The sequence below is a fragment of the Camarhynchus parvulus genome, chromosome Z (genome assembly GCF_901933205.1).
Source record: "Camarhynchus parvulus chromosome Z, STF_HiC, whole genome shotgun sequence".
NCBI classification, from domain to species: Eukaryota; Metazoa; Chordata; class Aves; order Passeriformes; family Thraupidae; genus Camarhynchus; species Camarhynchus parvulus.
This window is the reverse complement of record NC_044601.1, coordinates 26,570,869-26,598,450: the sequence shown is the minus strand read 5'-3', so window position 1 is coordinate 26,598,450 and position 27,582 is coordinate 26,570,869. Positions and strand designations below refer to the sequence as shown.

At 36.8% G+C, this 27,582-nt stretch overlaps 1 protein-coding gene across 1 annotated transcript in view; it reads left to right on the top strand.

The window, feature by feature from the left end:
* ADGRV1 (adhesion G protein-coupled receptor V1) overlaps positions 1-27,582 on the top strand; it is a 302,349-nt gene that overhangs the window by 254,886 nt on the left and 19,881 nt on the right. Inside the window, exons 88-89 of the mRNA XM_030969486.1 lie at positions 3,091-3,248; positions 13,100-13,221. Coding sequence (XP_030825346.1) covers positions 3,091-3,248; positions 13,100-13,221 — 280 coding nt within the window. The remainder of the gene's footprint in view (positions 1-3,090; positions 3,249-13,099; positions 13,222-27,582) is intronic.

The following is a 27,582-nucleotide window of genomic DNA, read 5'->3' as shown; positions in this document are numbered from 1 at the left end:
TTCAGTGTTTTTTCTTATGTAATCTTACAAATATTTGGTCTCCCAACAAGTTCCTGTCAATTAAAACACAAAAAAATCACAAAAATTGATAAACAAAAAATACAAGAAATTATGGGGGCAGTTAAATGTTCCGTCAGTTTTTGTTATCAGCTTTCTATAAAAAGGTACTTATCTCAAATTCCTGTTGATGGTTTTTCTCATAGGAACAGTGTTTTGAGACATGCAATTGTGTTCTTTAAGTCCTCACACAAAGTTAACAGAGAAATTTATAGCAATCAAAACAAAATTAGACATCAACAAAGTCAGTTATTAAAACAAAGTAGTCAGCACAGAACCAAAGTTGAGCCCTCCAGTCAGATAACAATAGTCAAGAAGGGCAAGACTTATGGCAGCTGGGGACAAAAGCTAAATAGCTGTCTTTCCAATGCTAGAAGAGACCTAAGCTGGGATCAAAAATACTCAAAAGGGTGAGGGGAAAAAAATACATTTTGATAAAAGGAAGTGTTATGAGGAAGTCATGGTATCTCCATAATAAAATGACAACTGAAGAAGCTAAAACTGCTGGTTTTCTGTTGGCTTTTTGTTTTGTTTTTTTTTTTTTTTTTTTTTTTTTTTTTTTGTTGGCTGGTTTGGTTGTTTATTTGTCTCTCTTGCAGAAGGCAGTATTTCAGTGGATAGAATTTTTTGATTGGTCGGTTGGTTGTTTAGTTGGTTTTTTTGCTATCACTCAAATTCAAAACAAACAAAACAAAATAATTAAAGAAATCTAGGGCCCTAAAAAAAAAGGGAAAAAAAAAAACTTGCTGGAAAGCTAGGAAAGGAAATTACTTCAGAAAATAATGCTCATCTTCAGACAAATAAGATTTATAATTATGTAGTTTTTTAGCTTCTACATCAGTCTTGCAGGGCCTTCTAAAGAGTAGTTGTGTTCTGAAACATCAGCTTAGCTGATATTTTGGGGTATTTTTCTAATATTTCTATCCAGTGCTAGGAATACTCAATACCCAGTAGTTCCATGAGACAGATGTGTCACAGTAATGGAATAATATCTGTGTCCCCAGTATTAAGTACAATAAATAATTGCAGCTGGTCCCTGTAATGTTATCCCATATGATTTCTATAATAGAATATATCTGTCAACATAGGTCATTGCATGACTATATATGAATAAATCTTACAGGATGACGTGGTTGTCATTGCCCTGCACACCATTGCTTCAAGAAAAAAATTCAAAGTAAGCTTTGAAGATTAATATGGCTTTGTGTATTTCTTTACATAACTTTCCAGTATATTTTTTAGAGCAGGTATCAAAGGTTATTTGTAAAAGTGATCCATCACAAAAAAACCCAAAAAACCAGCTTTTTTAAACTGAATATAAAGGAGTGTTCACAATAAAGTTTCAAAAACTCTGGTAGTTTTTTTGGAGTGTATATTATCTTTGAAATACAAAAATTCATCAAGTTGAAAAAACACAGATTTGAGAACTTAAATATGATTATTTTTGTGCTAAGATTCTTGCCTTCAGTATAATCATTAAATGCAGCATAGGTTGTGGTGATATAATTTCTTTTCTTAGTGCTAATTGTGCCAACTCAAGAATGCATTAGGAGAAAAAAATAACTTTCATACCTAAGAAATAATAAAAATTAGAAAGATTAAATGGATGGGATGTTGTGTTCCATATCAACCATGTTGAGATCAGGTCAAGGGGGATGATCCTGGCCCACTGCTCAGCACTCATGAAGTCACACCTGGACTGCTGGGTTCAGTTCTGGTCTTCTCAGTACAAAAGGGACATGGACAGACTGTACAAGGTCCAGTGAAGGCCTCCAAGATGAGCAAAGGACTGAAGTATCTCTTCTATGAGGAAAGGAACAAACACTTTGAATTACAATGCAGAGTTCCTACTTTCCCCAATACGTACTTGTTCAGTTATGTTATCAGATGATATCTAAGCTTGGTGTCTGACCGAGCCTCTGCATTCTGCAGAGAGCTGTGGAAGGTATCTAGATTGTGCTGGAAATTATTTTTGGGATTCACTGAGTATGCATGACTGCTGTTCTGAAAGATACAACACAGGATGCAATCTTGACTTTATGACAGTATATGAAAGTACACCTAAGCAAACCCAGAAGGTTTATCCACCAGGTATGTCAGTGAAACGTACCTAGGCCTCTCTCAGACATATATCAGCATCAATGCTAAGCTTACTTAGATGAGCTGATCTAAGAAACAGAAAAGCTGTAAGTTACACCCTCTTAATAGGGATGGCAGTGATCACATAATCTCTAGACATACTGACTCCTGCGCCGTCCCTTGGGCTGCTCTGTTGTGCGTCATCTGTAGAGTGGGTCAGTGGCTGTAAAGCCCATACTGGTCTCCAGGGAGAGCAGAGAAAACCCTGATCTCTCACACTCCTGAGAGCTCTCTTTAACTATCATCTCCTTTTTGTTCAAGTCATCATCATATATGCATAATTTGACTCTTTCAGGGATAATTAATATTCCTGACACATCTTTAAAAATAATTATAACTTAAATAAATGAAAAGGGCAAGGAGAGACTGAACAACTGGGGGAAAAGAAAGGGGGAGGGAGTGAGCATTTGGTTTCTGTGAGCAAATAACTTGAGAAAGAAGAGTTATGTTGTCTTTAGGACTTGTTCATTTATTTTAAAAATATCTTTTTCAAAACTTAATTTGTGCTTTCAGGAGCTAAGTATAGAAAATTTTGTAATGTCCTTTTAGAAATTGGTGACTAAGTATGATCACTTTAAATGAATATAGAAGCATGTAGTTTGTTAAAATACAGTATTTTTCATTTCAAGTTTAATTTTTTTCAAAATTGGTTAAGCTCAATATAACATGCATACTGGAAGAGCAAAAGCTATACTTCTTAAGATATAATGATGAGATAAGATCCAACAGAACACAAACAAACCTATCAAGGTTACTCTGGGAACAGAATTAAAGAATTTGTGGTTTGTAAAGCACATCCTTTTTAAAAAATATTTGTTTCTCTATTCTACTTGTGGCCTTTCAAGGTGTCTCTTGTGCTTATCAACAACATGTTTTTCCATTTTTTTCCATCAGGTGTTTCATTCCAAATGCCTATGCTGCTCTCTTCACTGCTGCTCTGGTGCCATTAATGTGCTTGGTGGTGGTTTTTGTGGTATTCATCCATGCCTATCAGGTGACTCCTCAATGGAAGGCATATGATGATATTTTCAGAGGAAGAACAAATGCAGCAGGTATGATTTGTTGGCAAACAAGTTGTACTTTTGAATGGTAGGAACTGTTCTTGCCAGTTCAGAGAACCCCACCTGAAACCATGGTTCGGTAGATACCTACGCACTTACTTTAAGATTACACCTGCTAATGTCCCTTTGATGTCTGTGAAAGTACTTTCATGATCAAAGCTATGCTGATGCTTAACTGTCTGAGGGGGTTTAAAATATGTAAAACCTAGAACAAGAAATTAGTATCACTGGCTTTGTAACTAAGTTTAGTCTACCTAAAAAGAAGACCAGAAATAAAACAGAGCACTGCCCTGCTGTGTCCCCATACTAGATTTTGGCTGGAGGTACTGAACATCCTATCCCAGGGAGGGCTGGGGCTGCTCAGGTGCAATGATTGCCCACTTGCAGAGCATGATCACCTATGGATGCAGGCTGTACCTCCTGCTCAACCCCAGGTGATCGGCACAGCTTTGGTGATTGTGTTTTGCAGCGTATTTTGTGGCTGTGAAGCCAAGCACTGGTGCTCTGTGCCCTGGACTATTTGGAGTTAATGCCCTCTGTTTTGGTATTTCCTATGCTACTTGCAACTAAAACATGCTTGAAGGGAAAAATCTGTCTTGTGCAAAACAGGAAGTTTCAGTCAGCCTCCTCTATCAGAACAATTTCAACTACAATGTTCCCAAAATAAAGCTTATACCAATACTTTAATAATAATAGGACACTCTGTGGGAAGCTTAGACTATTTCTATTCTCTTCACAGTATTTTGTAAAAAGAAAATGAGCTTTAAAACCTAATGCAAATAATCTTTTGATCTTTGGGGTGCAGAGATATATTACTTTCTTGAGAAAATTATAATAAATATTAAGTATTTACAATCTGAACATTGGTGCAAATATTTCTGTCCTTTTTAATGACGCAGTGTTAGCTTGACTAAGATCTGTATGAATTTGGATAAGGTCTGATGATATCCAAGACCTTAGTTGCACTCTTTAATTTCTCTCTGATATATATGCGCAGAGGTGGCTCCTCTTGTCAGTCTCTACCCTATTCTGGTAGTTTCAAGAAAATGCCATAGCCCAGCTATGGTATAGACAGCTAGCCCAGGAAAAATCTCTTAGTGATTGGTGCCAATTCCTTTGGCAGTGGTCTGTGATCTTCCTAGAAGGTGTTTATACTCTTTACTGTGACTTGGTTATCACTGTCAAAGAATATTATTAAATCAAGGTTTTAGTGTAGAATAAACACAAGTAAATAGGTTGGCCAAATCTTAATTTGAGCAATATGCACATTTCTCATTACCCTGTCTGCAGCAGCAAATATGTGACTTTGCCCTCTCATGCTCTTTTTTACTGTTCCAGAATTTCTGTTACTGGTCATGTTGGTTTGCATGGTGATTGATATAGTTTACTTAGCTCAGGGAATTTTCCTCGACAGTAGAGGGCTCAAGAAAGGGCAGTGGGAGAGTCAAGAATTAGTTATCTCTTAGAGCAATCAGCTTTTCCTTCTCAACAGTGAATATTGGAAAGAAAAGTGTGAAAGGTTGAAAAAACTGGGAAAGATGATTTTCAAGGAATGCTAGCTCTATCTCTGTAGTCATTCAGAAGTAGGCATTGAATTTGCTTAAAAAGAGTCCTCACTTTGTACTGATTCTGTTTGCCAGCCTTTCAGCAAACCTGTTCTGTTGGCTCACTGTCCTCCTATATATAGAAACTACCTTCTCAAAAGTTAGCCTTGACAGGAGCCAAGTCAGAGCATTCATTGGATAAACATCCTTTGGGCTAACTAATATTTAAGTTTGCATCACAGGAAACAGTTGGCCCTCCTGGCTGCCAGGGCACTGGTGACTCATATTCAGCTTGTATTTGACTAAGACCCCCGGTCCCTTTCCATGGCATGCTTTCCAGCGTCTCATTCGTCTGTCTGTCCATCCATCCAGGGTTGCCCCACCCCAGGTGCAGAATCTGGCACTTTCCTTTACTGAATTTCATGTGGTTGGTGATTGCCCATTCCTGTGCCCACTCCTGTGGCTGGCTGAGATCTCTCTGCAGGGCCTCCCTGCCTTCAAAGAGTCAACAGATCCTCCCACATTTGTATCATCTGTGACCTTAGTGTTCCTTCCGGTCCTGTGTCTAAGTCAGTTATGAAGATGTTAAAGAGCACAGGGCTGAGGATGGAGCCCTGTGAAAACCCACTAGAGACAGGTCCTAATATGCAAATACAGAAAACGAATAATAACAAGACAGCAATCCAATATAAATGATTTTGTTTTCTGTTTGCTAACCTTTCCTAATTTCACAGAAAGATTTAAAAATGTAACAGAACAACTTGATTGTTCCCCCCCTGATAATTGTAAATAGATAAGCTTCATTTATTGAATAAATCTTGAACTGACATAATTTTCACTGGCATGCCCTGCTCATAAATATGCAGTACAACTTACCTGAATCAGATACCATAATTGCAAAAGTGCCAGAATTAATATAAAGATTAAAACTTTATGTTGTCAAAATAGAACTTCATGAATAATGCCTTGGATATTTAGTAGCAAAACTTTAACTACCTACTTTCAGCTTCCTTCATATAAATTTCTTTAACATGAAATCCTAGAATTGTTTGGTTGGAAGGGACTTTAAAGATCATCTAGTTCCAGTCTCCAAATATATTTAATGTGTTAGCAATTTGCAATTCCTAGTCACAACAGAACATGCTAAATAGTCTGCCTACACCTACTAAGAGTTATATGCATTCTCAGTATTCAGCACACACACTGTATATAATATTTTTGTCTTCATAATGCTCCAGGAGCTTTTCTTTTTTTGTGATTAGGAGAAAAACAAATCTTTGCCTTCAAACCTTTGCCTTACAAATTCTATTAGGAAAAAATGCACAAGCATAATTAGAAGCTGAAATAAAGAACTAAGATCTGAATAAGGTAATAACATAAATAACTCTTCTCTCGTGTAATTTAGATTGCTTGCACTATGCGTCACATGTCTAAATTAGCTTTTTTCCTTCAAAGAAGTCTGCAGAAGCAAGATCACATCCATGAGTTGTGATTGCACAGTTGCAATTTTAGCACTCATTTAATATTTTGCAACTGTGCATTTCAATAATTTTATGTGGAAATAAGTAGGCTCATATTTTTCTTTATTCTGTTGATTTGCTACTTTTCTGGGATGTGCCATGTTCCCTGCATAACAGTAATAGCATAAGCTATGATAAAAGGCCCTTTTTTCCCCTTTTATTATAACACAAGGTGTCTTAAAGTTGTATGTGAAAGTTTGCCAAAACCCTGAGATTTAGTGCAAAGGTTAGAGAGGCTAGTCTTTTATGATTTTGAAGCAGTGATGTATTTGTTATACTTAATGGAATATGTGCTTTTCTTTTAGAAAGTATACTTTAATTTGAAAACTTTCCTTGCCACAAGGATCGGCAGATCAAAAAATAGAAATGAACAAAATATTTTGGCGCATTTTTAACTTCCTACTTCTACAAACTATCAATGAACATTTTTTTCCACTTCAATTTCATGGACATGGATCTACTAGCTTTCTTGTCTTCAGTATCTGGTACTGTTAAATTCTGCACATTTAACATTCCCAGTCAGGATTCAGTGGTTTTGTTATGATTCATTGATTACATTTTCTTCGTGGTGTATTTCCTTCTTTGAACTTTATGAGAAGAATCTGTTTTGTTTGTTTTATTTTGTTTTTTATTTTGGCCACAAAATCCTGTTATCAACCCCCCTTTTTTTTTTCTGCAGCTGTCAAAAACAATAGAAAACCAAGCCAGAAGGATTTGGAACACTGTTTTTCAAGCTTATTTAAAAAAACGTTGTTGTGGCATTTTTTTATTTACATTGCTAAGTTTAACTGGTGACTTCTTAAGCAATAGCCTGTAAATATTTTACTAATTTAGGGCTCTCACAAATTGTTGAAATTCTGTGAAGCAACACACTCTCCCCAGTCTTCTGGGTAAAAAATGTTTATAAAGACCTTTCAGGTTTTGCAGTAGACTAAAAACTCTTAAAACCTACTAAAGTTGCATTATCAGTTGCAGTTTAACAGCCTAAGGAGAGGACACAAGGTAAATATTTATATGTAAACTCAGAATACAATTAAAGCTGTATTATTCAATTGCCTCTTTTATTGAATTTCTTATTCATTAAAAAGAATAAAGAAAATGGAAAAAAAAAATATGGACCAACACACCAGTGGTGAGAATATAGGCATTTCAATACATTATGAATGCACTGTTCATGCTTTATTTTCCACAGTTAAATCATATAGATATTTTCTGCAAAGACATATTCTGCAATATACATCAAAGCATTAATATTATTTAATAATTTTCAGTTTTCTTAATTTATATTTAGTTTAACATTTTTCATTGCTCAGACTTGTTCTGTCTAATATCAGGGAAGGAAGGAAGGAAGGAAGGAAGGAAGGAAGGAAGGAAGGAAGGAAGGAAGGAAGGAAGGAAGGAAGGAAGGAAGGAAGGAAGGAAGGAAGGAAGGAAGGAAGGAAGGAAGGAAGGAAGGAAGGAAGGAAGGAAGGAAGGAAGGAACTTCTGTTTTGATGCATTTGTTTAAGTGAGTTGTTGGTATTTCAGTTAGTAGATGTTCTAAGTGCCTGCCCATTGCTTTTCCTCGCTTTAAAGAAAAAAGCTCCTTTTAACAGGAAGGCATTTTTCAATAATTTTTCACTATGCACCATGAGCAGTCACTGCCTGAAATTGTACAGGAGGTTTTCTATTGCTTCCTCTCTGCCTGGTAAAATAGGTTGTAGTAGACAGCATCAAGCTATTAATTAATAATCAATAGGCACTACACAGGGATGAGACGTTAAGCATGGGAACTGTCACTTCATTAGTGAAGTTACAGTGCCATGTTTGAATCCATCTCAATCTTCAACTTGCCATTGCTCTTCAACTTGCTCATCATTAGGTGAACCGTTGAAAGTATGACAGTGTGTCATGGTGCAAGGCTCCTCCTTGTCTTCTTTTTCATCTTCACAGTTGCTTCCACTCCTTTATTCTTCAGTGTTTCTTGTCCTCCCAGTTTTGGACTACCAAGAGGCCACATGGCTCTTCGTGTTCTCAGATGCAGAGGCTGGCAGACATACCCTTCCCATGGTTTCCAAAAGAGGTGTCTCATGCGTACAAAGGGAGTTTATGGACAGGATACACTTGGTACTGAAAAATAATTTTTCTCTTTTGTTTAGGCAGTTTCATCCCATGTTCTAAAATTTAGTATCTATCATGACTTGTCCAATCCTTTCAGGCACACAAGCCTGACAAGTGTTGCAGTTCTTATTTCTGAAGAAGCGTGCACTGGCTTACTGGAACCAAAGTTCTATGTGGCTGAACTTCTTTGTGGACATCAGTAAGCAGCCTGCTTAGGTTGCAGTATGTTTGGGTGTAGACATAGGAGATAATGAAATTATTTTCCCAAGAGGTCATTACAAACCATGGAATCATAGAATGGCTTGGGTTGGAAGGGCCTTTTAAAGGTCATCTAGTCAAACCTCCCTGCAATGAGCAGGGACATCTCCAGATGCCTTAGAATGCAACAGAGAATGAAACTTTAAACTGTCCCCAGTCTTCCTCTTCTTTTTGAAGTTTATTTCAGAAATAAAGAATTGTAAGGGTTTCATTTGTTGCAAACTTTAAAACACTGTAGGTGAAATCATAACTGTTTGGAAATGTTTAATGTTTTGTTTCCTACTGTTTCTTGTTTTTTTTTACTATAAGGAAACCAAACAACAAGCACAAGGCTTACAGTTTTTTCAGCTGGGCAATCTGGCATTTTATTACCTGAATCTTATGATGTTACTGTAGAGTTCCTTATTCTCCTGATAATTCTTCTCAACTTACAAAGTTCAGTATGATTTTGTGAAAGAAAGGTCCCCTGAAGATTACTAAATAGGGAAAAAAGCCCTCTGTCTGGTTAGGGAAGCTCCTGAGTTGTAAATGGGAGAATTGCTGGGAGAAGTATTATATCCATCCAACTTTTTTGCCCTTCTTAAAGACAAGGCCAGACAAACTTTTTGTATTCCCTGCACAGTTCCTTTTAGGTTCTTGATGAGGTGACTAAATTTTTCCATCATCCTCATATTTTTCCTGGTTTATGAGTTTTGTAATCTAATCCAAACTCATAATGAAAATATTGCAGCCTATCTTTCAAATTCTCACAGTCATTGTTTTTGTGTGAATCGCTTACAAAATCTTGTGTTTACTGTAAGGACTCTCCTACTGTAGTAAACTACAATTTTATTACCCTTAATAACTTATTACAATGTACTGCAGCCCTCCGAACAGAAAATTAATTTTACTGATTAACAAGGAAATTATCTTTTCTCAACAATGAAGGAGTGACAAACCGGGGACACTTCCAGTTGTTTGGTAAATTGAATGTATGCAATTTCACCTACTTACATATCAAGCAGGACTGTGGTAAGTTTTCAAGCTCTAACAAGCTGCAACTAGAGCTGCATAAACTGCATTTATCTGTATTGAATTTGTCAATGCTGTCAGTGTTCCTTAAGCTTATAGTAAGGAAAGAGGGACATATTTCAAGGAAAGTCAGGAACAGTCAGGACAATGATATATGCATGTGTATATACATTTATATATATTTAAGGAGGGTGTGGACTACCTGTTGCTTAAATAAAATCTTCCACCACTTGTAGTATTATAAAACAGTGTGATAAGTATACCAAAAATGGCGACCAGCATGATTGGATTATATAATACCCAACGGAACTGCTTGTCAGTGTCTCAGTTACATCACAGTAATGTTGAGCTGACTTCACATCATTAGTCTTATCTACTAAGGTTTATCCAAGTAGCCTAGAGGCAACTGCTTACACCTGGACTTAGAGTAAAAGTCATATCAGGGAAGGTTCATCTACTCAGAATGACCCTTTGGGGTTTCTTTGGACGTGGGTTGTTGGTTTTATATTCGTATGAAGAAAACTACAAATAATTATACTATTTTGGTCCATATCAAGACTATTTATTAGCATTCTCTTCCTTTGTACAATTCTGATTTTACGAACCTAAAAGAATTTGTTGCTTTTTTTCTGATATGTTTGCTCTAATGATTAAGCTTTTGTTGGATCAAAATCCAACAAATGGGTATACAGAACTTGAAGATCCAAGGCTTTAAATGATGCCAAAGTTTCAACTCTGTATTAACTCTTTGCAATACTGATAACTAGGCAATTGTTACCAATGAAGAAAAAAAAAAAGAAAAGAACCATAAACTGTACCAATATTCACTGTGTGGCAAAAAGCCAGTATCTTTACAATTTTTCTTGTTAAAATGTTATGTCTGTATGATGTGGGGTATTGCCTACATTCAGAAGGCCCTTACTATTTGTACAATATTTAAAAAATGGCTAAAGGGCTCCCAAACTGTTTCTGGAGCAATGCCTGTAAAAACAGATCCCCACTCTTTGTTGATGCTTCGTAACTAATGTGGAGAGGGGCAATGTCTGGCCAAGCAGTGTGCAGATCTGGCAAACATGGACTTTGAATTCTGCTGCAAACATGGTAGTACAGGGACTGGCTCTTTTCAGTTTCAGGAGAACATGTGGAGGTGAAAACTTACTTTTGTTTTCTTTATTGCAAACTTTGTCCAAGCAGACATCTTCCTGCTAGCATTCCCTAAATTTTTTATGCTGTAAATACAGTGGGGAACATAAAATGGAGAATGTGTGCATCCTTCAGGACACATTCTGCACATATTTTTGAAGATGAATGAAATTAACTGGTTCAAGTCGATCTTATGAGTCTCTTGGGTTGAGAGGAAGTTGTCACTCTAAGTTTTTTGGGGTCTAATGTCTTATGTTTGACTTGAAAAGGAAAACAACAACAAATCAAAGAATAAGCTATTCTTATAATTTCCTACAACCCTGTAAGTGGCCAGAGCTGGGACCGTTTATGTATCCATATGTCATGGTTTGACACTGGCTAGATGCCAGGCAGCCATGAAAAACCATTCACTCATTGTCCTCTGCTATAGTTGAGCAGAGGTGGGGGAGAGAAAAAAACCCAAAAGGCTTATGGTGTGAGATAAGGATTAGGAGGAAACACTATAAGGGCAAAATAGGCTCAAAACTTAAAAGACAAAAAGAAAAAAATATTAAAAGAATTAAAAGAGGAGAATGCAAACTAAATAAATCTTTAGAACACCCTTTCCCTACCCCACTCCAGCTCTTCCTTCTTTCCCACTGACAGTGCCGGCAGACAAAACAGTTTTAGTAGTTAGTTTATTATTCCATCTGTTACTTTTAAAAAAATCTTTCTTCAGTTTGCTTAGGGAGAAGGGTCTCTTCTGTTATGTTGTGGGGTCCTTCTCACAGGAAACAGTTCTTTGTAATTTCCCTAATGTGGTTCTAATTTTCATGAGTGGCAGTCCTGCCCGACTTGCTGTAAGTGAGTACCTCCCATGGGCAAAGCAGTCTTCCCACAACTGTTTGCATGGGTCATTAGTTCATGAGATGTAGTCTTTTAAGGATGAGCTGTCTAGTTTGAAAGCAAGGATCCTCTTTCTCTATCTCTAAAAGCAAGGGTCTTCTCTCTTTCTTCAAGTTTCCCACTAGATTACAGCTTTTCAGCATCCACATGCTTTCGCATGAACACCTTTTCTCACGGGCTGTGAGTGCACCTCTGCATCCCCACATGTACTTCACAAATTACAGGGAAACTGTTTTATTGTAGTCCTCACCATGGCTTGTAGAAGAATCTCAGCTCTGATGCCTGGAGCACCTCCTACTCCTCTGTCCTTTCACTGACCTTGGTGTCCCTATGTTGTTCTCATGTGTCTTCACCTTTTCCTTTTGTCTGACATAGGAAAGAGTTGGGGTCCGTAGGTTTGGTTGTTAACAAGTTCTATCAGTTGAAAGGTTCTTATAGGGTTGATCCCATCCAAGCTCTGCATTGGGAATTACTTGTCATGACCTTTGCTGTTGGCCACATGGTCCCCACCGGCACAGCGCAGGTGGCATCAGCTGCCGCAGTACCAGCTCCATTCAGCGCCTCTCTTCATGCGGGGCGTGGAAAGGAGCAGCTGCTGCTGCTGCCTCTGCCCTTCTGCCCTCAGCATGGCTAGTTAAAACAGCCAAGCAAGCACAGGTTGCTGTGGACCATGCTGAGATAGCCCTGGCCACATGGTCCCAGCCACACTGGGAAGGCCCCCAGTGGCCACCTTGCCACCCCTGGGAGGAGAAGAAGAAAGAGGAATTGCATGTGGTTTTTTTCCTTCTTAAGTATGTAATGACAGAGGCATTACCAACTACTTTAATTGGCTTAGCAGCATGCTTATTTTTAGACCCAACCCACGATTGACTTTGCCAGGCATAGAGACAGCTTCTAGCAGCTTCCCACAGGAAAAATTACTTCTGTGGCTGGCATCTTCCCTCCTCAACAAAAAACCAAGCCATGCAAAACCAACACACCATAATACTTTTCTTCTTTTCCCTTTCCTCTCAATTCTTAGAAATTGATTTTCTCTCAAAATTTCTAGAGCTTGCCAAGAGTTTTATTCTTTTCCAAAGTTCAGCATATTTTTTGACTTCATGTGTGCTCTTCCCACCGCTTGGTTTGTTGAGCTGGGCTGTGCTCATTCTGCCCCTCAATACCTCCCAGACATCCTTCCGCTGGTCTTCTGATCCCAGGGTGGGGTCATAAAAGCCCTGGGACCGCCACCCAACTAGATCAGGACAAGGGCTGCCCACCACTGGAGAACAAGCTCCAAGGTTAGCCACGCACAGCAAAACTATGTTTTGTGTCAGTAATTCTTTAAAAAGTGTTTTTTCCAAGGGCTCAGCAGCTGAAACTCTGTGTTTGTGGTTTGCAGAGATCCCCTTGGTCTTGTACCTCTTTGCCCTGATTTCCATCACCTGGCTGTGGGGAGGACTGCACATGGCTTACCGGCACCTCTGGATGCTAGTCTTCTTCATCATCTTCAACAGCCTGCAGGTAAGAGCCAGCATCTGGTCCTTTGGTCTTCTTGCTGACCTGGGGGTGTTTTCTCCACTTATGTTGATAATTTTGGCTTCACCAGCTGAACACCATCCAGTAACTCACTGTCACAGTGTGGAAGTGTGTATTCTGTTTGCTTCTCAAACTGACATATGGAATGCATATTAAAGCAAGGGATGCATTGTTTTTAAACAATAGCAGTATAATTGCTTAGATTTCATTTCATAGCTAATACACTCAGAAAGAAAACTACTTGCTTCTGTATGTAAAGTGTTACTAAGATAATTATACCAGCAAAACTGAAGTACCTGCAGCCTTTGCAAAATCGCTATTTCAATTTTCTGTAGATGTTAATAATTATGATAATAATGATAATATGATAACCATACCAATATTTTAAATTCTATAGCCATAAGACAGGATCTTTTTCCATTGTAAGATGTGAGCCTTGAAGCTTAGCTTTTCTCATATAGCAAATAACTTTTATTGAAAAAGGAAAAATGTTCATCATTAATAATAAAAAAATGTAAATAGCTCTTTCCAAAATTTTACCCATATAAGTGTTTGGATAGAGAAACCAATGCATTGCACTGCATTTAATACCATACTGCTTATTGCTGAATTATTTATAGAATACTGGTTATTATATCACAGATGGGAAAATACCTCTGATGTCTGAAAACAGTGAAATTAGCAGGAGATTTAAAATTATATATAAAAATCTTTGGAGGACAAGTACTTCTGGACTCAAGTTGCCATTCTTATTTTTTTAGAACAGAAACCTCTGTGACAGCTTTTATTTCCCAATATTAAATATCTTTATACCCCATCAAATAAAAATTAACTAAAAAGTCATATCTTCATGAAATGTATTTATTTTAAATTGAAAATGTGGGTGTTTTCTTAGGCAGTGTTAAAATACTTTTAAAATTACATCTCAGAAATATTTTTTTAATTGAGAAAAAAAAGTACTTTATTCTCCCTGAAATATATTTGATTTTTCTGTATATACTGTTGTTTAATTATTATATATATATATTGACATATCAATATGTGCTTCTGCTCTGCTCCACCAGTAAATGTGGTCTCCTTTGGCATCTTGCCTTAATGATCATTACTAATATCTGGGAAATAACTGTATATTTCAACAGGCCTGAAGAAGTTAATGCAGCATCTTTATTCACATTATGTCAATACTGATCTTCCACATCAGGAAAAGAAACCTTTTACTTTTGTTCTTTCTAGCCCAAGAGAATTGGTAAAACCTGAGATATATAATAATTTTTTTCTTTATTCAAAGGGGGTAAAAACATTTCAAATGCATAGTCTCTTCCTGCTTACTATTTTACACTAAAACGTGCATGGCTGGAGCTCCAACTCAAACAATAGTAAACAAAAACTTTATTTTCAACTATGAGGAGCTTAAAAACTTATACTCCATGCATTAAAAGTGGGTCTTTATCCTTTGTTGGATTTTTGTCATGTAAAATGTAATAGAACACTATCCATTACATTTTATAACTATTTATTGACTGCTTTTTTTAAGTATAAAGCTACCATATACTTAAAAGGAAAACAGTTTTTTGGTGTTGCATACCCTGGGAGAAGTTAAAAAAATAGGGTAGCTCTTTCACAGTACTATAGTTTTCAAATTTGTTTGTTTTAGTAGATGATTGTCTTCAGTGCTTTGTAAATCTCCATAATAAAAGAAGCTTTAAAAATATTTCCTGGAATGCCCCCACACTTTACATAACCATACCATAAGGACCATTCTCCTCTTTTAAAGTTAAGATTTATCTAGTCAAGAAATGGAAAAACTGATGTGTGATTCAAGTGATCAGACATAGAGCATGAAATGAAAAACAGGGAAGGAACAAGGTGAAACGTCTGTAAATTTCTTTAATCTATGCTACTCATCAAATAATCAGATACAACTAACTCAGAAAATATCAGTATGCAAAGTCTTTGTGTAGAACAAAATTATGTATTACTAATACTGAATAAAAATGAAGGTTTTGCTGTAGGCAGGTGCAGCCTCAGAAAGGATTTTTAGACCATGTTCCCACCGATGAGGGGCTGGTCTTGGAGAGTACACACATCCTGCTGAGAGTCGTTCTGACACAGAGGCTGTGCAAGAGCCACGTGTATCCCGCTCATGAACAGTCATGTCCAGTGTCCTTTGAAGATTTAATCTCAGCCAATCTGTCTGTGACTGGGAAAGGAAATGGGACTTGATAGTAGATAACACATTTTCATAATGATAGCAGTAGAAACTCCCTGTCTCTGTCATGCATTCTGTTGGCATCTTATTCTCATGTCTTTGTCAGCTCTCAGAATTGATGATTGTTAAAACAAGACTGGTTTTCTGCAATAAAAGGTGGGTTTACCATTTATTGGTGAGCATTTCTGTTACACAATGAGCCCTGTTTCAGCTGGAAAGCAATTCATTGCTCATTAAGAGTTTATTTCATGACAGAAAAGAGGAGATGAAATAGTTTACAAGAAGTAGAGGCCTAGTTCCCAGCTGTCCAGGAATTATGGACTGTGTAAAGAAGCAGAACGTGATCCATTAAAATATGTTGAATATTCAAATGGATTCAACACAGGAGATTGAAAGGACACTGAATATGATCCATTGTGTTTGTTTAGTCCTGTGACATGCATTTCCCAGGGAATGCACTTGCTTGAAAAGTCATCCACTCAGTACTAATTGTTTCCAAGAACTTCCTGCAGGAAACGGTTCCCATCAGAGACAAGTTTATACTAGGAGCTATTCTAGTACATGGAGGGGAAAGTAACCATTTCCCTGTAACTTCAGGAGTAAACATGCAAATGGGAGGACAATAGCTGATTTACAAAATAAAAAGTACACTTAGAAAATCATGAAAGAAAAAGAAGTATGTTGGGTATTTCGAATTCCTTAGCAGTATGCACCTAATTGTCCGACCCAGACAGCATCTGTGATACAGAAACATACTCCATTGCTCTGGCATGATAAGCCTTGGTTCCTTATCTTTTCCCTTGTGAAACAGAAAAAATGTTTACTTCTCTTCTTAACTTACAATTGTCATTCTGGATTTATTCACAAGATACATGTTTATCTGGGGTCAGGAGTGAAATAATAAGCTGTATCTTGAGTACTCGTCTCAAATATTTGGAATTTCACAAGTTCTTTTGCATGCACTATACCCATCTAAATGATCACCATGTTTTTCCTGCAGTTAGGGGAGTTTTTATGATTTGTATAGCTGACATCAACAGAGGCCTATTTGCATTCAATGGATCTAAAGTTCGGGGCAGTGGTTGGATCTCTTCCTGTTGTTTGCAAAAGGGTAAAAAAGATACTTCAGGCCCATTTCTAGGCTATTCTCTGCAGCCGATTTTCTTAGTATAATCTAGATATTTCTTTGGCTGTATTTCCAGCACACTGCACTACACACCTCCATCCTCTATAACTTAAGAATGTATCTACACTGTAAACTACAAGTTATTAGGTATGTCACAGCTACCCCAGTCACAGTTGCCTTGCAATAAGTCCCAACACTCCCCTCTCTCAACAATAATTTAATTAATTTAATTTTTCAATAAGTAATTTTGAATTGAAACCTTACTCTTATGAAATACTGTCATATTACCCACCAACAGTATAAAACCTCAATTTTTCAGGAATATCGGGAAAAAATAAATGGCAACTGGTAGGTAACCCATTATTAATGCCAGTATTCAAAAAATCCTTTTGTGATTTTTTTAGATAATGTAGATAAGGGTTGAATGTCTACCTGTTCTGTGTATAAGCATGCTTGACAACTCATGACCATGTAATAAGCATCAGTGTTACAAGCAAAGTACTTTTTCCCAAGAAACACAGGAAAAATCTGGAAGAGTTGACTGGTAGTTTTCCAAACTGGACAAATGGCCTGACTTGCCTAACGCAATATCTCAGTGTAGAGATAAATTTTGCAAAAAGTTCTAAAAGTCAGCTTATTTTTACTAGATTGCAATACGAGAAAATTCAGAAGTTCACATACAAATACCTGAAAAGCCTTTAACAAGAAATACGGGCATACAGAAAACAAGTGAAGGGGTGCACATCCAACCTGACATTGACTGGAGAAGATTAGACTAACCAAACTTCATTAATTAAACAAATTAATTAAAATAATTAAAATAGCTATGGCAAGCCAGAATGGGAGGAAAGGCTAGCTTGAGTAGAAAGGGAGATAAGATATCAAAGAAAATTAGTATGTTGGAAAAAAAGAAACCCAACAACAAAAAACCCTCAAATATTATAATGAAGCAATAGAAAATGCACTAAGAGAAATCAAGATGACACAATTTTAGTAGGAGAAATAGACTTTAAAAAATACAACATATTGTGATTGTAAAAAGTGAGTAAAGATACACTGTTCTGTAAGTTGCTGAATTATGCTATGCAGGAAAGCAAAAGTACACAGTTTATAAAGCTCATGCCAGTACCAGTCACAAATGAAATACGTATTTTTTCCTAGAACATACTATTCAACTCTGGGATGTAGCCTGGGGACACAGAGAGGGCCACCACTATAAATACGCTCACTTCCTGTGTCTTATGACGTGTTCTGAAAGCTTCTGCTCTGATGAGTCAGAGGTAGACTAGAAGATCCCATGCAGTGGTTCAGATTATCAAAGCCACACAAAACTAAACAGAACCCAGTATTAGGCAGACATGAGATGCTGAATGTAAAAGGCTGCCTACAGATTTTGCAAAAGGTGATTCTACACTGCAAATTAGCCCAACAAAAGGCAGTGAAGCCCTCATAGTAATGCCAAGATGAACTACAATTTATATCAAGGCCATCAAGAAAAGGACATGCTTGTTCAAGTAGATACAGTCCAACCAAATCTTCTGTCAGCTAAGTGTACAAACCAAACACAGTTAAACACAGGCCAAACAATTCAAATAGTACCCCAGACACAAAATAAAATATACATCCAAAGCAATTCACATCTGCATTTTGACATCTGTTCAATAAAGTTGTTTCTGGTGACTTGGATTCTTACCTGGAAGGAAAGACAATAGTATACTCAGAGCCATTCACTTAACCTTGAAAGTTGTTCATTATGTGCAATTTTTTAAAGTAAAAATAGCTACAGTAAAGCAAGTAAAGAAAGCATGTCACTTTTGAGCCTTCACACTTTTTGACGTAAGCTAAACTTCTTGGTTGTAATCTTGATTGGACAGTAGCATTGGTATGCATTATAGTAGCTGTGTAAACAAAAGCTGTCCACGAGATTTGATTACACTGTGAATCAATAGAATGCAACAATTTTATATCCCTTTTTCTATGTTTACAACTTCTTTCTTTAAAAAGTGTCCTCTCTGTTCCTAGTTACCATCTGAAACATACTTTAACACGTTATTTCTGTAATTATTTATGAAACTAAAGATTCCATTTAGCTATTCAAGTCCATACATAACAGACCCAAAATCAGTCTATAGCTGAAGACAAAATAAAGAAAAATGTCTTCAGTGTCAAGTAAAAATAGAAAGCATTGTTAGGATAGAACTGGAATACATGAGAAATTGATATCAGAAGAGTAGTTTGTGTTTAGAGCTGTGTTTATAATGTGTCTAAATAATATACAGTGAAAAAGTGTATTGAAGTGGGCTTTGATTTACTGGATTTTCAACTAATCACTGAAAAAAACATTTAGACTTTTCATTGACACACTTAAAATAGAAAAATGGGGCTATAATACATTATTACTGTAATTAAATAACACTCTAAATCTTCTAGCATCTATGAATTTCCTTCATTCATTCTTGAAGAATTTTACATTAATATCTTTCAGGAAAAATCTCTTAACACCAATTTTTTTGCAACAGAAGGTGAAAAAGCAGTTTTAGCCATTCTCCTTAGGTGTTAGTAATGGCCAGAATTATGTAGCACGTAACAAGTAAGAAATGCAACTATAACTGCTGCAATGGGTGGAAGTATATCTGCTAAAAAGAACTTGGGATCAGGTGTGTTCTTTTCATTTTCCACCTCTGTCAATATGAGTCAACTTTTCTTACTGTGAAGAATAAAATAACAACCCAGCCAGTTGGGTATCTGTAACAAATCACTCATCACTGCAGTGCTTGTTTTACAGTGAAGACGAAGTAGCTCTTTAAGTGCAGTTGATAATAGCTTTGCTAGCCTAGGAAATAAGGAATCAAAAGTTGTCCAAACCAAGACAAAATTAGTCTAAAAGAAAATCTTCAATGGATTATTTTTAGAAGTGTTTTCCTCTAAAGAATCGCAGAATCAGCTAGGTTGGAAAAACCTTTAAAAGATCGAGTCCAACCTATGACCCAACACCACTTTGTCAACTAGACCATGGCACTGAGTGCCATGTCCAGTCTTTTCTTAAACACCTCCAGGGAAGGTGGCTCCACCACTGTCACAGACACATTTTATGAAAACTCCTTTCTTTAGAATTTTTTTCTCCTGAGAAGCTGAGAGGCCTCAGGAACAAACTGTAAACAATAATTATCTGCTGCTGTGGAATGCAACAGGTTCATCTGTGATTGGTCTCATGTAGTTGTTTCTAATTAATGGCCAATCACAGTCAGCTGGCTCAGACTCTCTGTCCAAGACAGAAGCTTTTGTTATCATTCTATTACTTTTCTTTTCTATTCTTAGCTAGCCTTCTGATCAAATCCTTTCTTCTATTCTTTTTGTATAGTTTTAATATAATATATATCATAAAATAATAAATCAGCCTTCTGAAACATGGAGTCAGATCCTCGTCTCTTCCCTCATCCTAAGACCCCTGTGAACACCATCACACACCACCTCCCTGGGCAGCCCATTCCAATGCCCCATCACTTTTTTCTCTGAAGAACTTCTAATATCCACCCTAAAACTCTACTGGTGTAATTTAAGACTATGTCCTCTTGTCCTGGTTGGTGGTGTGGACTAAAGATATGGTAAGTGGCCAAAAGAAATAGTGACTCATAGAAACAGTGGCATGATATGAAAATAGGTTGTCTTTAACTCAAAAATGGTTTAGAACACAATGAAGAAAGAATCCTGAAATGAGCCTGGGAGACTTCTATACATCAGCAAAATTTTTATGCTACAACAATGGTTCAGTTACATCTAATGTTCTAAATGTGTTTTGATTTTGACAGCTAGAAGCCTGTCATTTCCATAGCAGTTTTATTTATAAGTTTCAATAGCATCTTATGTGTAAGATAAGATACTTATAAATAATACCTAGTTTGCATGTATTGATATTATTCTAGCTGTTATCTACCAACCTGGGCAACATAAAAGCAGCAGATCTGTTTAGCTCATAGCAGGTATTTAAATGCAGTTTCTCAGTAAAATTGAAGGAGTAAAATTTAAGGAAAAAATATGGTGAAAATAAAACAAGGAAAGTATAAAAAATGTTTTAAAAAATACTGGATCTTGATATAAACCTTTACTTGAATTTTCCTTGTGAGCATGGCAGAAAAAGTGCTAGTATAGCTGTTTTATTAAAGAGATTTAGGTATTATTGTTTATTCAGAGGACTGATGTATCCTATGTAATGAAATGGATGAGTTTTAGTCTGCAGAAAGACTTCGTAGGAATTCTGTGCGATCCAATCACACTAAGTGGAGAATTATGCACTAAGATAAAAGTAGTGAAAGAATTTCTGCTACAAATTGATAAGCTATGTATATATGTATATACAGATAAGAGGTAGAAACTGGGATGAGTGTTTCACTTATCTCATGACAAATGCAAATCAGCAGCATAATATAGGTCTGAAAGAAGCAAATGTGATGCTCACTTTGTAAACAAGGACAATTTAAATGCTATTGTAAAGAGTATTGGTGATGCATTATTTAGGATCCTTTGGACATTTCTAAGCCTGTCGGTCAAAGAGATGAATTCTGTATATTGTAGCAGTAGGGAAAAAAAGCATGAGCAGGAATTTGAAAAATCTTATTTCAGAAGCCTGAAAGAATTTCACATGTTATCTGTCATCTATTGCCTGTGTCAATATTGGCCTTGATCCAGTAGCTATGTAATCACACTGGTGTCATCTTGCATGCAAAATAGTATACCCTAGTTTTTTAGTGACTTCAGTCTGTCTTCAGAATTTAGTCTAAGAACAACATTTGAGTTCCAGCATCTCGGTTCTGTTCAGAAGGCAGTGTGGTGTGAGAGCACAGGCAAAGCATTGAGCATCTTTCCTAGTTGCATTCACCTAATAGCAGTGCCTGCACCTAATAGCAGTGACGGCTGCAGGACGAACACTTAAACATCTAACCTGCTCAGAAACACTGAGTGTGGTGTGACCTCATACTACTGAGTTCTTCAAGATATTCAGTGTTTCCATTTGTTAACAAAAATTCCATTAATTTAAGGTGTTGACTGCAGTGTTAACTGTTGTAAATCATTTATAAGTCAGTTTGTTTGTGAGTATGTGAATGTAATATTGTCAGTGAACCACCTTTCCATATAGAATTTTTGTAATGGATTATATTCTCCAAAATGGAACATGTGAACTGTTAGATGTGAGGTCTGAATAAAACTGCTTAGAAGCAACTCTCTCAGGAAGTTTCCTGATGCATATGAGGACTGCAAATTTGAGTCTGGAAGGAGCTGAGCAACTGTGAAGCTGGAGCTAACCACAGTTGGATGAAAATTGCTAAATTATGTTTTCTTTATTTTCAGCAAAATGTCAAGTATTGCTCTTTGCTTTTGCCTTTACAAAGGTCAATTGGATTTAAAAAAGCATCAAATCAGCTTGTACTGACAGCTGATTGTTTATTTAAATCTTCAGATGTGTTGTTTTGCCATTATAACAGAGACATGAAAAGTTTTAGTGACAAAGATCCTCTCTTATAAAACTAGGAACCATACTGAAAATTTTTCCTTTTTCTTTCTATATCTTCTCAAAGAAGAGTGATCAAGAGATTTAGTTTGAGAGATTTTATTTTCGTATGTGGGTGCCTATGACTGTGTAAATAAAGCTTATCATCTACTGGAGACTTGCTAATGTTTTGATTGTACTTCAAAAAATATGAAAAAGAAAAGCAAGGTGAAAATTGTGACTTATATAGGTTCAAATACTCAGCGTAACAGATGGTAGATTTTGAAATTTTGGTATTTCTTATGCCCCAGATTAAGATTGAGATTTTGAGTTCCAGAAAAGAGAAAATTGGCATTATAATACACAGAGTGATTTCATTCTGAGTAAAGCAGAGCCAGCAGTTCTTGCAGAACCTTTTTCTCATTCCTGACTTCTGAAAGGTAACAGGAAATCAGTGGTTCTCACCATGAAGGCTTCTACTTTCCTTTAGAGTTTTGTTATTTTCACACTAGCTTGTCTCCCCCATTATTAACCAAGTAGGCCAATGTATGTGACAGAAATTTTTACTTAATAAAAGTAATATGTATTTACAGATCTGTTTTTAATTCTCTAATTCTCTCTTTTAAATTCTTTATTTTAGTGAACAGAAAAGACTCACTACCTCTGGGTACCTAATTTATCACACTGATGTCCAAAGACTTTTTATGTGGGAAAATCACATTTCCCTCAATAAGGAGGGAAATGTGATTCCAAAGGATGCTTCACCAGATATATGTGATGTTCCCACTTTCACTTAGTATAGCATTTCTGTATTTAGGCTCTGTGATTTCATCCCAAAGACAACACTGTCGTTAAGCATCTTTGCCCCTTTCTGCCTGGATTTAAAAAAATATAAACTAGACGTTGCATACATCAAAAACAGAAAGTCTGAAATCCCCCATCCCAATATTTTTTTTGGTTATTTCAGAATCCTTTTTCATTTTCCCTTAAGAAATAGGTAGTCTCAGAAGGAGAAACAAATTAATTTATCTGCATTTTCAGAGGGTCCTTGCTTTGCAGATAAGTACACAAAGCTCCAAGTAAGGCCATGGAGTCATGATGAGATATTTGGACCACTTGAAGGTTTTTTTAAGAATCACTCTCTAAAGACGTAGTCTAAGCTCTAAGAAATAATCTAAAAATGTTTTAACCAAGATCTAGTTGTGTGTGCTGAATTTTGTCTGAAGTTGTTATACTAATCCCTTGAAAAACAGTTTAACTGTCCTACTTTCCTTGAAGACACATGAAAACCAACTGAGAAAGTTTCTTTAGAGTAGGTTATGAAACCTTAGAAATATTTAAATTAATTAAAATTTCGATAGTTTTGCAACAAATATGTTTGTAGTAAACCATGTAACTGTTTGGTATATTTAGACAAATTTACAGAAATTTGGAAAAATAAATATGGAAAATGAAAACTTGGAAATGTAGTATTTTTACTAATGTAATATAAATTTTAAGTTCATGTGTGTTAAAGAAATTTCAAAGAACACACAAATAATAATTGTCTGCTTGTGCAAATCATCACAACAGGATACAATGATATATGAAAAACAGAGACTGACTTATTTTTTATTTACAATTATTTTTGTAGTTCACCTGTAGATAGCCATGTCTATCTGACCAGCCTGTCAATCTTCAGAGATAGGTATTATCATTTTGTTATAGATGGCAGGAATAAAAACTATGGGAATATAAGTGACTTTTCTGGGGCCAATGCAACACCTGCAATATGAGGCAAATTTAATGGCTTCTACATTTCTGATTTGTTCTTAATTTGTTAAACCACATTACCACCAATCTCTCAGTCTGCATTGCTTCAAGTACTTTATTTTTTGGACTGGATTGTATTTTCTAATTGGAAACCAAATTTAGTTCTAATAGAACATTAAATTCCTGTAACAGTAGAAAGTAGAAGGAGCTGTGGGATGAATGATTTTCAGGACAATCTAAATAAAGACCCTCTTCCTGGAAATGTCTCTTTTTAGATTACCACCCTCATTTTCATTGACAAAGAGCATTAGCGCACACTAAACCATGCCACTTTTCTGACATGGTTTGGCTTAGTTTGTAAAAATTATTTGTAATAGATAAAGTTAGAGGGAAGAGACCAGTGTTATCATCCTTGCCACAAATTTTACTTCTGGTAATGTAATTTTGTGTTTAATTTTACCTGTAGTTTTGTATGTAGTAATTCATTATGCATGAACCTTAACCTAATGCCTGTGAGTGCCTTTGCAAATAACTGAATGCATATGCTTTAAGCAGCTCTGTATCTGAATTCAGAGGAAGATTCTGTGTGGAGCAGTTACTTAACATATAGGATGGAAGTTCATCTGAATGTTAAAACTTGCATTTTTGCTGAGTGTTAGGAGAACAATTGTGCCTTGTGCCTAGTTTATCAATATTAAATTACCTTTACGTAAACATAGTTATATAGTTTTGTTTATATAGTTATAGATAATTACAGGTAAATACAAATATATATATTAATATAAATATTTGAAAATATTTTTATGTCTTGGCACAGACACCACCGTAAAAAACCCTCCTAAGCCGTTGTAGCTTTGAAAGACTCTTAAGGAGAAACATGGACTGACTGTGAGGTGTATGTGGAGAGAGAGGCTATGGTTTTACAGAGAGAGGCCTTGGAGGAGCTGTCTTGGCTGAGTTAAGTAGTGTCATTATGTTACATTACACTGAACTCTTCTGAGGGGCCCTATATCAAGGACCACCATCCTGGTTTTGGTGGTGAAGACATTGTGCCCAGTATAAGAGCAGAAAAAGAAAGAACATGCTCAGGTTCTTTCCATTCCCAGTGTCCTCGCTGGAATGGAATATTGAACATCACCCTACAAATTTCTGCATTCATTAAATTACATGAATTATTGTAATTATTAAATACATTAAATGACACTGCCACACCAGCCTGTGAGAATTCCAGTACTTCCCTATGTCACTGGGTTTTATACAGATTTATGTTTTTTCTGTTTAACATAAAATTGCTTCAAAATCTACCTATCTGGCAAAGTTTCCCTGTCTCACTTCAGAATTTCTTACAAATTCCCTCAGGAGATTGTTTTTACATCTCACCAGGCTTTTCATTACTTACTTATCAGCCCATTTCTTCTGCTGACTTCAGCGAGGAGCCGAAATGCTTCTACAAACATCTGAACATGCAAATTTTGGAGGTGGAAGTCCAATTAGGTCAGTGCTCCCCATCAGGTCTGACTTTTAAGTACCTCCAGGCTTGTCGAGCTCACCTCTCTGTGTTGGTCCTGATTAGCAGGCAGAGCCAGTTCTGTCTGGAATCATATCTGCAGGGAGGAACAAGGTTGGAGTTTTCCCCCAGCATCAGTTGGTGGAGGGATAATGGCAGAACTGCTAGCTGCCTTGCTGCCACTGGGAACAAAAAAGTGCAAAGGATGACAAAGTCAAAAAGTACTAAAGTAAAAAGCAAAACAAAACTTGTCAGAGCCATGCTCTTGACCCACACTACAGCTCTGCAGCTTGTGGCTGTCTGTGTTTGCTCTGCACTGTACTTGCTATGCAACCCAGATAGCTCTGTCAAACACTTTGGATGATTTGGCAATGAGAAAACAGAGCCAGCAGGGCCGTAGAAAGGTGCTGGAAAGGAATAGATGGTAATCTTCAGCCCTCACCACAAAGCAGAAGACCTCAGAAGGACATATATTATATGCTAAGCAATAGGAAAAGAAAAGCTAAAATAAAAAAAAACAAGGAAAAAAAAAGAAAAAAAAAACCACAACAAAAAACCCCTCAGAAACCAAACCAAAACCAAAACAACATAAAACAGCTGAGAAATTTATTGCTTTTAAAAATATGTGAAAGTCCATCCTTCAACAGTTCCTATAATTTTTTTCTTTGAAGAAATCCTCCACAGATAGCAGGAAAGCATCACAGACCAGGTCAAAATATTTCTGTTAAGTGCTGCAAACATGTCTTAGGTAATTTCTGGCATTAATCCATTGCAGAAAATTTCTAAGAAGGAGAAGGGAGCTTTTCATTTTCCAAGTGCAAGGAGAACCAACAGTTTTGATACATATTTCATGACTTACACTATCTTTTGCTGATCATGTCTAAATCTACTTTGTGGCAAAGTTCAATGAATGTACCAACCTGTGGAAACCAAATGTTCCAATTGCTTATTTTTGAAATATATTTATGTGTCCTTTGTCATTACATTGGTATGTATTGACATATAATTTGTGGTTTTATTAGTAGAATTAATAACTAAATACTAATTACTAAATACTATATAAAATATTAAATATTTAACTATACTATATATACTTAGTTATGTTATGTCGACAGTTACTCTCCCAAGTGTTGTACTTGTCTCAGAAATGCAGAGGGATCCCTGTTTAGAACTATTGGAATTGCCTCAAATGTTAATTTAATTTGCTTTCTATTTTCTGTAAATTTTCCTTATTTTATATTGTTTTTACGCTTAGTTGGTGTTTCTGTCTGAGTCCATTTAAAAAATCCTGATGGAAATTTTTGTGGCAATGTTCTTTTCCATTAAAAAACCAGTTGTAACACACAAATGCAAATTCTAGAAAGCTTTCTAAAAAAAGCCTCAAGACAATGGTTTCTAGTAGAAGACTTGACAGTGATGGGATTGAGTGCACCCTGAGCAAGTTTGCTGGCAACACCAAGCCGTGTGTTGCAGCTGAAATGCTGGAAGGAAGCGATGCCATCCAGAGGGACCGTGACATGCTTGAGACTGGGTCCATGCAAACCTCACAGAGTGCAACAAAGCAAAGTGCAAGGTCCTACTCTTGGATAATGGCAATCCCAAACACACCTACAGGTTGGGAGAGGAGTGAGAGCAGCCCTGAGGAGAAAGACTTGGTGGTGATGGCTGATGAAAAATTCAACATGAGCCGGCAGTGTGCACTCACAGCCCAGCGAGCCAAACGTGTTCTGGGCTGCATCCAAAGGACTGTGGCCAGCAGGAGGAAGGAGGTGATTCTGCCCCTCTGCTCTGCTCTTGTGGGACCCCACCTGGAGTGCTGTGTACAGTTCTGGCATCCCAACAGAAACAGGATGTGGAACTGTTGCAGCAAGTCCAGAGGAGGGCCAAGAAGTTGATAAGAGGACTGGAGCATCTCTCCTAAGAAGACAGGTTGAGAAGGTTAGGGCTGTTCAGCCTGGAAAAGAGAGGTTGTACAGAGACCTCCTAGCAACCCTCCAGTAACTGAAGGGAGCCTACTGGAAAGCTGGAGTGGGACTCCTTATTAGGAACTGTAGTGATAGCACAAGGAATGATGGGTACAAACTGAAAGAGGGAAAATTTAGGTTACATATGAGGAAGAAATTTTTCTCTGTGAGGATGGTGAGGTACAGGAAATGGGTTGCCCAGAGAGATTGTGGGTGTCCCAACCCTAGTACTGTTCAGGGCCAGTTTGGATAAGTCCTTGGGCAATCTGGTCTAGTGAGAGGTGTCCCTGTCCATGGCAGCTG